General features: G+C 41.1%; 1 protein-coding gene across 1 annotated transcript; it reads left to right on the forward strand.

The window, feature by feature from the left end:
* The first annotated feature begins 1,573 nt into the window (after window positions 1-1,573).
* On the forward strand, window positions 1,574-8,377 carry CAV2 (caveolin 2). Its single transcript, XM_010227937.2, has 3 exons — window positions 1,574-1,798; window positions 1,904-2,091; window positions 7,983-8,377. Exons 1-3 carry the CDS (start codon window positions 1,649-1,651, stop codon window positions 8,131-8,133), a joined length of 489 nt encoding a protein of 162 aa, XP_010226239.2. The 5' UTR covers window positions 1,574-1,648; the 3' UTR covers window positions 8,134-8,377.
* The last annotated feature ends 5,438 nt before the right edge of the window (window positions 8,378-13,815 follow it).

Below are 13,815 nucleotides of genomic sequence, written 5' to 3' on the forward strand. Positions count from 1 at the left end.
TGCTGGTTGCCTTGGCCGGTTTTAGCAACACCAACCCCAAATTTGTGTGTCCCACTCAAGCAGTGGACTAGAAGCTAAATGCTGTGGGCTGCATGCACTGGGGCAACAGCAGTGCCCATATGTTAAAAATATTGCTGAGCAGAAGCATCCTAAAGGGCAGATTTGAACCACAGGGCTGTCAATTGTCCTTTTTATTCCTCCCACTCGCAGCACAAATGGGAACTGAAGGACAGAAACGCAGCTCACAAGTCTGCCTCAAGTCACCACACTGTTCCTTTGCTTGCATTCAAACAAACTGCAGACTTGTGTTTGCAAGTTTTTATACTAAATGAGCTACAGCTACACTTCTGGGTTTAAACAATTTACATGATACCAAAAACACTAAGCGCATCAGTATGTGTTGAGGGTGGGTAAAAAGCATCAAACTGAGTTACACATAGACGCAAAGCTTTTCTGCAGAAGTTATCCGGTCGAGAACAATGCAGTGTGGTCCATGGCATTGTACTAGGTGATTTCCTACGCAAAACTCACAGAGTTATTTTTATATCACTTTCCTGTGAGCTATGCAAAGCTTGACCCTACCGTTAATTTAACACCGTGGTGAAAACCAAAGAAAATGACTAGTGCCAGCTTCTTTTTCATTTCACAAGTCTGAACCACTGATTAATGCAATGTCACTTCTCTTTCTGAGGGTGAAAGGTGACTGCAGTTCCTAAACGCAGCAGGAATGTACTTCTGACAGTCCATGAGCTCACAGCGTACATCAATACTACCAAATGTCTTTTGCAGTCATTATAGCAATTTGCTGCCTGTCATAGAGATACAGCCCATTCAGGCTTAACATACACTCTCATATAAAACAGTAGGAATAATTTGTACAGGCTGGCGCTAAAACCCAAGAAGGACATGATGCTAGTGTATAATAATGGCTGCTTTATTTTACTGCAGCAACAGTCTGGCAGTTGAAGGAAGTCAAAGTTTGGCCTGCAGCAGACTTATGAGCCTGGACACAGGAGCCTTGCTGGGCAGCGTCAGAGCATCTTCCCTCCTCCTCCTCCTTTTGCACCTACCTCCCCCGCCCCCCCTCAGGTTGGAGAGAGAAGAGCGAATGTGCCCCGAGCCTCTCGCACAGGCAGCCACGCTGTTCCCCGGTGCCTGTGGCTTGGGCACCACAAGCGCTGGCTCCCGCAGTCCTGCCCTCCGTCCGGCTGCAGCGAGGGCAGCGTCGCACCGCGGCGCCGGGGGATTTCGGATGAATGGGGCAGGCAAATCCGCCCCGCGCCCCGGCACGGCTCGGTGGAGACGCGGAATGGCGGCAGCGCGGGCAGCGCGCGCTTCCCGAGGCGCGGATTAGCCGCGGGCGCGACGGGACGGGGCCGCGGCGCGGGGGGAGGCGGCGCGGGGCGCGCGCGCTGCCCGCGGAGCTGGGGCGGCCCCGACGGCCGGCGCTCTGCGCCGCTCCGCGGGCTCGGGGGCTCCCGGTTCCGGTGCCGGTGTCGGTGCCGGTGTCGGGCGCGGGGCGGGGCGCGGGCAGCGCCGCTCCGCCCCAGCGCCGCGGGGCCGAGCGGGCGTCCGGGCCGGGCCGCGCCTGCGGAGAGCGACCGGGGCTCGGAGGCGCCGCGCAGGGCAGCGCAGCGCCGCGCTCGCCATGGGGCTGGAGAAGGAGAAGGCGGAGACGCGGATTTTCATGGACGACGACAACTTGAGCCGCGGCGGCGGCCCCGCGCTCTCCGACGCGGAGAAGAGCGCCGAGGACGGCGCGGACAGGGATCCCAACGGGCTCAACGGCCACCTCAAGGTGCGGCGCGGGCCCTTGGCCCGGGAGCTCCGCGGGGCTCTGCGCCCGGGCGCACTCGGGGGCAGGTGCCCACCACGCTGCTGCTTTTGCTCTCTGTTATTTTAGCTGGGCTTTGAGGATGTGATCGCGGAGCCGGAGTTAACGCACTCCTTCGACAAGGTCTGGATCTGCAGCCACGCTCTCTTTGAGCTCAGCAAGTACCTGGTCTACAAGTTGGTGACGCTGCTCCTGGCCATCCCGCTGGCCCTGGTTGCCGGGATCATCTTCGCAGCACTTAGCTGCCTGCACATCTGGTAAGTTGCTTTGTCGCCTGTCCCTGCGAGGTGTTGCCGGCCATGGGCTCAGCAGCGAACCACAACTTTATTTCTGAAGAGAGAGAAATAGAAATATTATAGTATTTGTGATTCAGTTCTCTACCCTTAATATGGCTCTGACTAGCTGCCCTCCTCGAGGCAGAGACGCAGTCCCTGCCACTGGGCAGCCTGGCCTTGGCTGGCTTGTGTAGTAACAGTCGTGTTTGTTTGCTTTTTAAATGAAAATATTACTTACATCTCATGTTTTTACCTATTTGACACCTTCTCAGTCAGGTTACCTCATTGATTGTATCCTCACAGATTGAAGAAAGCTTTTCAGGCCCCACTTTCTTTCTTTTTACTGTCTCTAAATCTACTGTTGCTGCCTTGTCTGTGGTTCATGGCCATCTCTAGGAGCACGGCCTCAAAGCACTTCCACACCAGCAAAAAACTCCTGCTGATCTCAGGAAGGCCCTCCTGGCCACGGCCCAGGTTCACATGTGAATACAGTAGCTCTCCAAGTCACAGCAAAGTTGATGTACTTTAAATAGAAAATACTGGCAAAATGTCAGGAAAGTGAATCTTGAGACTAGACAGACAGCTGATTGTGGAGAAGGAGGAAATGAAGGGAAAAGGATAAGATTGACGAAAGAACTGGGAATCTGTCAGTGTGTAGAGGAAAGGATGCATACAGGTGATCCCCACCATTCCAAACCAGGATTTTCCATATACTTTTTTAGTAAAGTCTCGTTTGACCTGAGTAGCACTGGAATCACACAGATTGTTTATTCTGAAGCAAGTTTCATAAATATTCTAAGGCAGTGTGAGGTAAAGAAAACAAAATAAAGTCCAGAAACTCGGGGGGGGGGGGAGGGGGGAGGCAGGCGGGAAACCCACAGTATGAATACATTGGTTGGTTATGTGAACATCTGATTGCAATCCTTTGGTTGGGTATTTAGGTTTTCAAAAGTAGAGTGGAAGTTTATGGATTGACAACATTGTTAGGCGTCACCTTGGAGAGTGATTAACTAGAAGTTTGGAGTATAGAGTTTACATATCCTCTGTCTTTCCAGAGGAGCTTCAGTTAAAATTAGAGCAGCCCACCTGCTAGTTCAGAGCCTGAAATACCTCACAGGTTACTTCTCCAGGCTCCAAATTATTCTGAGCAGAATGTGCCCAGATTTCTAGCTCTGTGGGCTGCCACTGGGCTGCACTGCACCACGTGATGCAGGAGAGCATGGTGGCTGCACAGACTTTCATTAGTGGGATGTTCATGGGCCAATTCATTAATATCCCGTTTACTATGACTCTGCTGGGGTTTTGTGCTTGATGATCTTGGATTTGAATTTCACTGAAGCAGAACTCCAAGGTCAATTTCTATTTCTGCAAGTAGTCCCAAAGGGCTTTATCAGGAACTGTAGGTTCTGGGTACATCCAAAATAGAACTATCTGAATGTGGCACTTGATTTTGTGAGTTTGCCTTGACCTTTTGTCTACACATTTATTTTCCTACCTTTTTTTTTCTTAAAATCTTTGGCTATACCAGGCTGATCTTTCATTTTGATCTTTCTTGCACATATAGGCTGGATGTGAAAGAACAGTATAATGCAGTAGCTCTGTCTGCACTGGCTCAGGCCCCCTCCAGTACTAGGATCCAAGGCCAGAACAGTCTAGTCTTGCACAGGAATGAGCTGGATTTGTTCCAGCGCAAAGGTGGAACACACCGAGCTTGTGTTAACATCTGTGGGGCTCAGAGTGTTGCAGATTTGTTGCGAGTCAGGCCCCTCTGCATTTCAGAGGGAAGGACAGGAGCATGTGATGAAGAGTCCACAGAGAGCAAGCACAAGGCACTGGTTCTCATGGAGTCTCACTGGGTCTGGAAAAATCATAGCTCCTTGTTTGGTGGCTGAGAGGAAGGGAATTCCAGTATAACTCAAATATAAGATCATGGGAAACTCTGGACACACCCTCCCATGTGGCAAGTGCAGGAGGGCTTAGCACCGTCCTTGTGTCTTCTCTTTGTAACCCAAACAATCAAGGTGACGATGTGGGCTTTGGGGAGCTTTCTATGAGTCTAAATTTGAAGCTGTTTCTAAAATGCCTGGCAGTCTTCAAACACAAAGTTCTGTTGTTTGCCACACGTGCTCTTGCAGCTTTCTCAGCATGCTAAAAATCCCCAGAAGACAGACTTAGCACTCCTATGCATGAAGGGCCCCTAATGCATGAGTTGCACACCCCCATATCTGAAAATAAATGTTTCCCCTCACCAGCAAGAAGAAGGGCACAAGCACAGGGAACATCATGGAAAATGGAAAGAAAACTGAGCAAGAACCACATAATAGCACACTTTAATTGCAAATTTTACCTATTAAAAATGAGTGTATTCAGATTCTGTCTCTTAAACATGTCCTTAAATCCCGGTAAGGTTTCAAACTTGATCAGAACAATGCTGATTTTCCAGGCAATACATGTAAAATTGTGACCTTTTTTTTTTTTTATAGATTCAAGCACTAATCTTACCCCATGTGGTATCTTTGCCACCTCTTGAAAATTAGGCAAAATCTCACATAAATTTTGTTGTAGTCATGTCTGGAGGGTTCTCAGGTGTGTTTTATATAAAAGCTTGGCATTTATGATGAGAATCACGTATTCATTTGGGGTTCTCTTCCCTGCGTGTTGGGTCTGAACTGGGCCGTGTACTCCAAACACACTCACACAAGGCCTCAGCCAGCTTGGCAAGTACCTGGAGTCCTTCCTGACTTGTACTTGCAGTCATACTACTAATATGTAGCCAAGGACAGATGCATAAAGAGGTAAACGTGTACATACATCTCTTACCCCTTTTTCCACAGCTCCGCTTTTATGGCATAGGGCTATTGCACTCAAATGTGTAGAACTGAAACAATCTACTGACCATCTGAAATCAAAGGAAAAGTGATAAATGAAGGCCTGTTTTATGATCTCATGTTACCTTGCTGCCTTCTGGTTCATGTCCAGCATATATCCTTTGTTTTCTGAAAAGGAAACTCTCTTGCTCGGAGGGTTGTCACTCATAAATATCCCAGGGACTAATGTGACCCTTCAAGAAGTTCTAGAGCTGCTCGCTGATAGTTAATGATCTTTTCACAATCCTTGCTGTACTGTACTACCATGCAAGACTTTAATTGAAGATCCCTGTGTAATTCACATGTAAACCATGAATTGGATAATTTAGTCACTGAATGGTATAGTATTTGAAAAATAGCATTAAGACATGTTTGAGATTCCATTTTGGAAAAATTCACAGGAGAAGATGTGGTTTTTCACTTAAAAGCAGAAATCTGAATAAACATAAAATGACATAAAGCACATTGCCCAAATATATGAAAAGTTGAGCCACTTCCTGACAATCTGAAAATACCCTGATCAGTGAGAAATTATGATCTGCCATTTGCAAGTGGCATTTGGTTCCTGACAAAATATGTCTCTTGGGAATTGGCAAGAAAAAGTAGTATGAACAAAAATGAGAATGTTTGATGGAAATAACTTTGTCTATCATGCCTAGAACAGAAAGATGAGAAGAGTAGCATAAGGAATAATTTATTCTTTTCAGATCAACAGCTCCCAAAACAGGTGAGTTCTACTTATTGAACGGATGATTATTCTAAGTCTACGTAGCACAATTCAATCACAGCTCATAAAGGTAGTTGAAATACTTTGGCTATGCTTCAGCTCAGGCATCACATTCAACAGAGCTTTGTTTTTCTTCTCCGCACTGTATTACATGGCAATACTACTGATGCCAATATTGCAGAAAATGTCAATATCCTCGGGATATGTCAACTGTACTCCCACTGATAGGCATTGCTCAAGTGAGAAGTTATACCCACGTGATGGAAATGCCACACTGGACTAAATATGCAGCGCTGTGATTAAGGAGTAAGTGTTTGTTAGGCAGTTTGCAATAAGGTAGATACTTTCTAGGGGTATTTTGTTACTTTTTTTTTCAATTGTGCCTGATTATCCTATGGAAGATCATATTATGTCATATCACAACCTGATGATTTAAAAATTCTGCATGGAAGGAAAACAGAACACCAGAGAAGCTATGCAGAACACAATACATATTCAATATAGATAATTCAGAGAACTGTACATGTACATAGATTTTATAAATCATGAATCATATTTTTTAGTGCTTTGTTGGGTGAAAGGGTGAGGAAGTGTATTTGAGAAATTCTCATCTAACTCAACTTTCTTGTCTAAATAGACCAAGTTTTATTCTAAAATGAAAAATTGCTCCTATATGCTTTGCTTGTCAGTACGTTTCCTGTATCTTCTTCTGGAGATATGCCTACCTTGTATTTTTTCATCTATTTAGCATAAAATTAGAAAATAAATGTAAAAAAAGTATCATAATGTTTTGATATTTGTTATGTTTAAGATTATCAGAAGAGGTTTGGTTCTGATACTGAGTGGGTGGTCTGTAGCAGTCCTAAGTAGTATGATCAGTGCTTTTCCAATCTCAGTCTTTCCTAGTAAAATCTTGGTGGTTCCTGACAACCTTTTGAGACACTCTTTCCTAGCCTGGCATTTGTCTATTTTTTTAATGATGCCTGCAGTTATTGTGATCCAGTCTCGGGTGGGTCCAATAAAAAATATAAGCTTTTGCTTCTTTCCTGCAATTGAGTTGTATTTAAATAAATAAATAAACACATAAATAAATAATAATAAAAACTATCCATCCTGAATTAAATTTAGATATCAGGGAAGGAGCAGTGATACAGGCCTTACAAACAAAGATGAAATGGAAAAGTCAACACAAGCTAGTAGCCATTTCTGGTGCTTTCCTTGGGTTTCCACTGTGTTGTTCTCAGTGATATTTATTGGTAACTTACAATTCTCGTATATTTTTCAGACTATAATAAAATAGTAAGTAAATATTTTGAATAATTTTTCCTCTCATTTCCCCCAAAATCAATTACAGTTCTGCAACTGAATTTAATTGAAGAAGGATAGGTCTTTTAAATTAGATCTCAACAGCAAACTACAATGGAATTTGTTATCTTTGTGAAAGGAATCTATGGCTCTTTCTGGCTAATTTAGGAATGGATCGTAATTCATATGTCACAGAGGTTTTTGAAAACCATGTTCTAGTAATATTTCAGCATCACGTAAATGATTTATACATGTAATTTATCTGCACTCAAATAAAAATATCCAACTAAAGAAAATGACCAAGTGACTAGGGGTTTTAGCAAGTAAATATTTAAAAAGAAAAAAAAAAAGACAGAGAGAGAGAATAACTTAAAATACTGTGGTCACTTATGATTACATAACTGCTGCCATGGTGAACCAGCCATATGTGGAGTTCTGGCTCTTCTCTGTTTTTAGTGAGCTTAACTTAAGCCACCGCTAATGACATTGCTTTGGGATGGGGACATATGAAGAGCATACACAAATAATTACTAGTGCCTAGCAGATGGGAAGCACAATTCCGTGAAGTATGTGACTATACCTTGAGTATGTATTTGAGTATACCTTGAGTATATTATACCTTGAGTATAGCACATCTTCAGTGTCTCACCGATAAAAGGAAAACATGCCAGTATTAGCGAGATCCCATTTTTCTGGACATCTGAATGTCTCTATATTAATCAAATGTAACTAAAGATTGCTTTACTGTTTCTCTTGTACTGAAGAAACTTGTAACAAAGGCTAGATGGGATGGAATGTAATATGAATGACAACAAAATCTGGAGAATGAGCACAAGAGGTGGTCAACTTGCTTACAGATTTTGTTTAATAAAATCACCTTCTTATTCCATAAGATTAATGTTTGAGTTTTGTCATCTGGATTTCCTATGCTATAGGTTTAGTAACATCCACATCTTCCATTTTCTCCTTTACAGGATTGTGGTGCCCTTCGTGAAAACTTGTCTCATGGTGTTGCCTTCAGTGCAGACTGTATGGAAGAGCCTGACAGATGTTTTTATTGTACCATTTTTTCATAGCATAGGCCGATGCTTTGCCATGGTTAATATACGCCTGGATCGAGAGTAACTGTCAGGAATGTGACAACTGTGATGGCATGTACTTGCAGAAGGTGTTAGACCTCTCTGTTAATGTACCACACAAACATTTACTGCTCGTTCCAAACTGTCACAGCTACAGTGGCTGGTTTAAGTGGGAACATACTATTTTTCATTTATTTTCAGGGATCAGCTTAAGATAAAATTAGGCAGTTTTCATATCTCACTATTTTAACAACAGAAGGACCATGGAATACATTGGCAATGCTTTATTTTAATGGCACATTGATTGGTAGAATACAGAAGAATTCTCATAAGGGTTTAATAGTTATTAGAGTGATAATGTTTTAAATTGCTATGACTGGGGTTATTGCTATAAATATTCAGATTGGTAGGACACGATACTTTGGGTGACACTGATCTCCAGGGTTTCACACTGACTACTGGATTCCACCAGAGATCATTCTGGCCCTCGGCATGATGTGCTCAATTATTATTTGCAGCAGGTAGATTTAATGCCATTAATTGCGTGCTGCATACGGAGAAGCAACCTGTTGTGTAACTCTTCCATAATGGGGAAAAGCTCCCCATAATAAGGTGTTCGCTAATGATTGGAACATCAGCTAATCTGTATATTTTATTTAATGTATATTTTGTACGTATGTAAATGGCACTTGATCATTAGTCTTTGAAGCATTATTTCTATAGTATTTGTATTCTAACAAACTTTCTCGGCATAAAGAATGACACCTGCAAAAAATACCTAACAAATTAAATAAATAAAATTTAGTTTATAAATTATGCAGATTTTTGAAGTGTTGCTGTGCAATTCTAGTATATCCTTTATATATAGTTGTGTGTAAGAGCAAGATTTTAAGTGTTTTCTTAAAAGACTATGCAAAAGAGTTGGAAATATCTGTTTATGAGAATTGTTTTTTATTAAAGATGGGCTGCAGTAAACGCAACCCTGCCTATTTCTGTGTATTATCATCAATATTGTGACATATAAAATGATAGACACTATGCAGGCACTTTAACTAGATAGCAAGCTCTAATATAAGGCACATGAGTGTAATTGGTAACCTTGTCTGATTCTCCTCACCTACTGACCTCAATCTCCATGTTGCTTTTTTACTACTTTAAAGCCTAACCCATAAAGAGCCCTTCTTCCTTCTGCACTTAAAAGAACTTTGTAAACCAGAGTAACAGAACATATGCAGAGGTACATTAAGATTACTTTAGCCTTCTGATGGGTTTATGCTGCTGTTTTATTTAAATACTGATTATAAGCTGCAATTGTAAAATGTTTGTACCATTTATTATGTTACTTTCTAAAATGTCACAGATTTCTTATCAAATGAGATGTGTAATAAAAAATAAAATTTCAGCTTTTTCATATTTTCAACTTCATTTTTTCAGCCTCTTCAACTTTTTTAAAGCCCTTTAAAGTGTAGAGCAGCATAGAATACTATGCATTTTTTTTTCCAAAATACAAAATAAGAGATAGAAAGGAAAGAGCATCAATATAATTCCACTGTTACCAATTGCATGCAACTTATTTATATTAGAAAGTGCAGTATCTTTCTGTGCTGGATTAAACCAAGCAGAATGTTTTCTCTGAAGCAGGTCACTCAGGGAGGAATTTTGGCTACATTCATGAAAAAATGCTTAATTCTTTTTAAAGGACTCATGCTTTATTTATAGATGAGCTGCAAAATTTTCCTTTTCATACTCTACAGAAGGTAGCTAACATTGCATATTCTTTGTACATTAAAAACATGTTTCCCATTTGTGACATTCAGGAAGGGTTTCATATGGTTTTTAAAGCTGAATCTTAACAATTAGTGCCCAGTGAAACTTTAGAGCTTTTTTCTTCTGCAAGAAATTAAACTTACTTTTCAAATACACTCTTCAAAGTATCTTTGTTCTGTCAAAAATGGGAATATCTTTTTGGAAAATTACAAAATGGTCTGGCTTGAAGCTTTCAGGAGTTATTTTCCAAAGCCTAAGTATTTTTACAAAGATATTTTCCACACAAGAAAAAAATCCCTTAATGAATTACATTTTTTTAAAAAAATCAATTACTGCTAGTGCTTGCCCCTAAAACAAGTCCTATAAAAAGCTTAGGCTTTGCAGGAACTCCGGTCTGAGTCCAAACTTTGAGGCTGAGGCTAAGGCTATTCCCTAGGGGAAAATACATCACTCTAGGTTGTGCACTGCTGAATATATGCATTTTTAAATAGCTTACTGATGTCATCCCAGCTCTAGCTACCACAGAGAATCAAGTAGAATGACTTATTCTTATGTTGATTTGGGCCTTTCCACTTACTATTAATTGACTTTTTTAATCAACTTTTTTCAATTTGCTATTAATTGATTCTTTTCATCATTTCTCTAACTGCATCACAAGACTAAAGCAAGCTTGCAGTGAAAAATATCTTACTGAATAATGAAAGCTGTTCGTTTCCTACCAGCAGTAGTAGTACAGTTTACAGCAGTATCTCTCTATGAAATAGATGTGCTTTCACTAGAAGAAAATACCAAAATGGCTTTTATGCTTACAGGAGGAGATTTGGTAGATACACTTAATTCGTCCATGAAAGGGAGTGAATATACACACACTTTTCCATACATAGGTGTGAAGCCGCCCCAGGCAATGATGGCTAACAAATATTCACTGCTTTTTATGGGTTCCACAGTACTGGCACACATCAAAAAGTGTTGCCACAGTGTCAACAGTCAGTAGCTTATAGTGCTGTTGAACAACAAGGACTGAATGGGCATTGACACTGAACCGTGTTCTTACATGTACAGACAGATTCCTTAATTTTGGCTGTTCCTTCCAAACTGAGAGTAAATCATACCAGCTGCTGCATTAACAACAACTAACACATGGAAATTTGGCAAAAAAGTAGGGTTCTGAGGAGAATTCAGTATAAAAGTGTGAGATGTTCAGATTGCACCTCCTGTTACCACAGATTTTAGACTTATAACCTGTTGTGCAGAATTATTTATGCAGTTATGATTTTTTTCCAGGGAAGAACAAGTAACATAGGAATTAACCTCAGAATTGTCTTTATATTTTTTTTCTCATTTTGAAAGAAATTTAGCCTACTTCCTTATGATAGCTATTGAATAAAATCCTTTCAGTGTGACTGCAGAAGTTTTATAGTAACATCTTATTTTTCCTCACCTTACTTGTTCACTATATAAAATCTTAAAAATTCCTAACTGAAACTTTGACACAGGAGTGAAGGAGGAGACTCTTCACAGCTATCCAAAACCTCACTTAGGCATGACCTGATTGTAAAGTTCAGAATATCCCTGCAGCTCTGGGACTCAGACCACACACTCATATTTGGTGGAAGCCAAAGAATAGGAAGTGAATTATTTCCACAGGGTGTGATCTTTCCCCCACCTGCAGAGATAAAACTATTGCTAAAATGCTTTAAAAGTACATGGAAAAAATGTATGTTTTTGTTTTAAAAAAAAAAATGCAAATGGAACAAGGTCAAACACCAGATACTTTCTACCAGTGTTGTCCATTAGTACACTATGCACTTGGAAACCAGAGCCAAAAACCTCCAGTGAGTGCACAGAATCAACACGGAATAAAATCTAGAGACTGACACTTTTATTTCAAATTTAGAGAAAAGCTTGTCTATTTTTCCAACTGCCTGAATGTCATAACAGCTACTTTTCTTCCCCATGTACTTGGCCTCTATTTTTTTCTTTTTACTATCATAGCTATTATAATACTACAAATAAAAGTGAGGATTGAGCATAAAAGTTTTAGACAGCTAAAAAGAAAAGACCTGTCCTAAACCTCAAGGACTGGATGTTTGAGTCCAGTTCTCACAGTCTGATATGTCTATAGGAAATCAGGCCAGTTAATAATACATTAGCCCTAGTGGAAAGATATGGAAGAGTAGTGACACTGAGACAAATGGAAATGGTCCAGCTTGCCATTTGTCAGAGAATTTGACATTAAAAAGGACTGATAAAAGTGTGATTCAAATTGCTCAAATTCGCAAAACCTTACCTCCAGGTGACAGAATTAAGCTTTCAATCTGCTTGATTTACCAGCCAAGGCTGGTAAATACAGGCTGTCCTGACCAAGATCTACAGGGACTAACTCTAATAGAAGAAGTATGTCCCTAAGGCAGGATTAAGATGGCTGTCAGCCATTTCAATCCAAAATCATAACCCCTGCTGAGCTGCCACCCGACCAGGAACATGCCCAAACGTAGAAGGCACCTCCCTTTCTCGTAATGTTTCCTCAGTACCTACAGTTTTATTTTTGGTCATGCGTAGAACTGTCCTTGCTTGAGTAACTTGGTCCCCAACTCGCACCTAAGCCCCTCAGAACCCAAAAATAAGGGGAAAGATTGCCCCAGCACCCTGCAAATACCCTTGGTGCACATGAGCACTTTTCCCAGAGTGAGCCTCTAGCATATGAGGCACTAGCATTGCCTTGGAAGGCAAAAATAATCTCAGCTCTCCCACATGCAGGATTAATCTTCTAACCACCAAGCTCTTGTCAAATGTGTAGTGTTTCCCCATTTAAAAGGAAATCATCAGTTTCTAGAGGTTGTGAGAAGGGAAGAACGCGAGGTGATCTCTCCATCCCTGATAAAACTACTCCCTTGACTCAAGCACCAGACAGGCCAGAAAAAAAAAAATTACAGGATAGGACTGTATATTTTTTTTAATTGGTGATGAGGGGCACCCACCTAAGTGGAACTGTTCAGAACCAGTGACTTAAAAATGAAAGTGCAGAAAGCTTCCTGGGCTGGAGACGGACCAACCACCATGCAAGCAGAACCCTCCAAGTCTGTAACTCATGGTGTGAGGAGGTCTGCAGAGCAGAGTGAGAAGGACACCAGATGAAGACACTCAGTCGTGCTTGTCTACTTCACTGTCATGACTCAGTTCTCACACACATTGTTGTTTGAAGAATTTCATCCAATATGATTTTTTTGTTGTTGGCTTTTTGGAAGGGATAATTCCTACCAGCAGGAGATTTTTTTTCAAAATGTGAAGAACTGCTCACAGCTTGGACATACACTGCTCCATATTTACAGTCAGTTCTTAGTTAAGTTCAGACTCAGAGATCCTGAATTTCAAAAATTCATCTAAAGCAAAGCTTTGGGGCATACAAAACTTTTTTCTTTCTTTCTTTCTTTTTTTTTCTTCTTCTTAAATAGGCGGGAAAAGCCTAAAGTTGGTGTGATGGAGAAGGATGAAAGGTAGTGAAGTGGCCAGCTAAAGTGGTATATATCAATATATTAAGTCCAGGTCAAATAAAGACATATAAAAACATGCTCAATGAGAAGAGAGTTTGGGTGCATTTTTAATACAATGGGCCATGTAGAAATGGGCTATGATTTCTCTCTCTGCAGACATAATTCCCACACATCCATAAGTTGTTAGTACATATGTAGTTTTCTCTCTAGGATGTCTTCATAGTATTCAAGCCCAAGTAAGTGTTTCTGTGTTTCGGCAGATGCAACAGATCATTTCAGCTGGTAAGTGGCCTTCTCTGGGATTCATCTCATAGAGGTTATAAATTCCACCAGTTTCCAGTGTTCCTCTAGCTTTACTGCTGCCCAAAATTGTGTGACTCAGATCTTTTTTAAGGAGGTTGCAGTTCCATAGAAACTTTTCCAAGTGTTGCATTTCAAACTAAAAAAATAGGTCCTTTAAGTTAGTT

Source organism: Tinamus guttatus, unplaced genomic scaffold, assembly GCF_059628265.1.
Source record: "Tinamus guttatus ecotype Peru unplaced genomic scaffold, ASM5962826v1 Tinamus_guttatus_pri_ptg000018l, whole genome shotgun sequence".
NCBI classification, from domain to species: domain Eukaryota; kingdom Metazoa; phylum Chordata; class Aves; order Tinamiformes; family Tinamidae; genus Tinamus; species Tinamus guttatus.

What these genes read in the sequence shown, in the direction of transcription:
- CAV2 (XM_010227937.2), top strand. Translation starts at nt 1,649, where the DNA reads ATGGGGCTGGAGAAGGAGAAGGCGGAGACGCGGATTTTCATGGACGAC. An exon ending in GGCTCAACGGCCACCTCAAG is followed by an intron (nt 1,799 to 1,903) that starts GTGCGGCGCGGG and finishes CTGTTATTTTAG; the next exon opens with CTGGGCTTTGAGGATGTGAT. An exon ending in CTTAGCTGCCTGCACATCTG is followed by an intron (nt 2,092 to 7,982) that starts GTAAGTTGCTTT and finishes TCTCCTTTACAG; the next exon opens with GATTGTGGTGCCCTTCGTGA.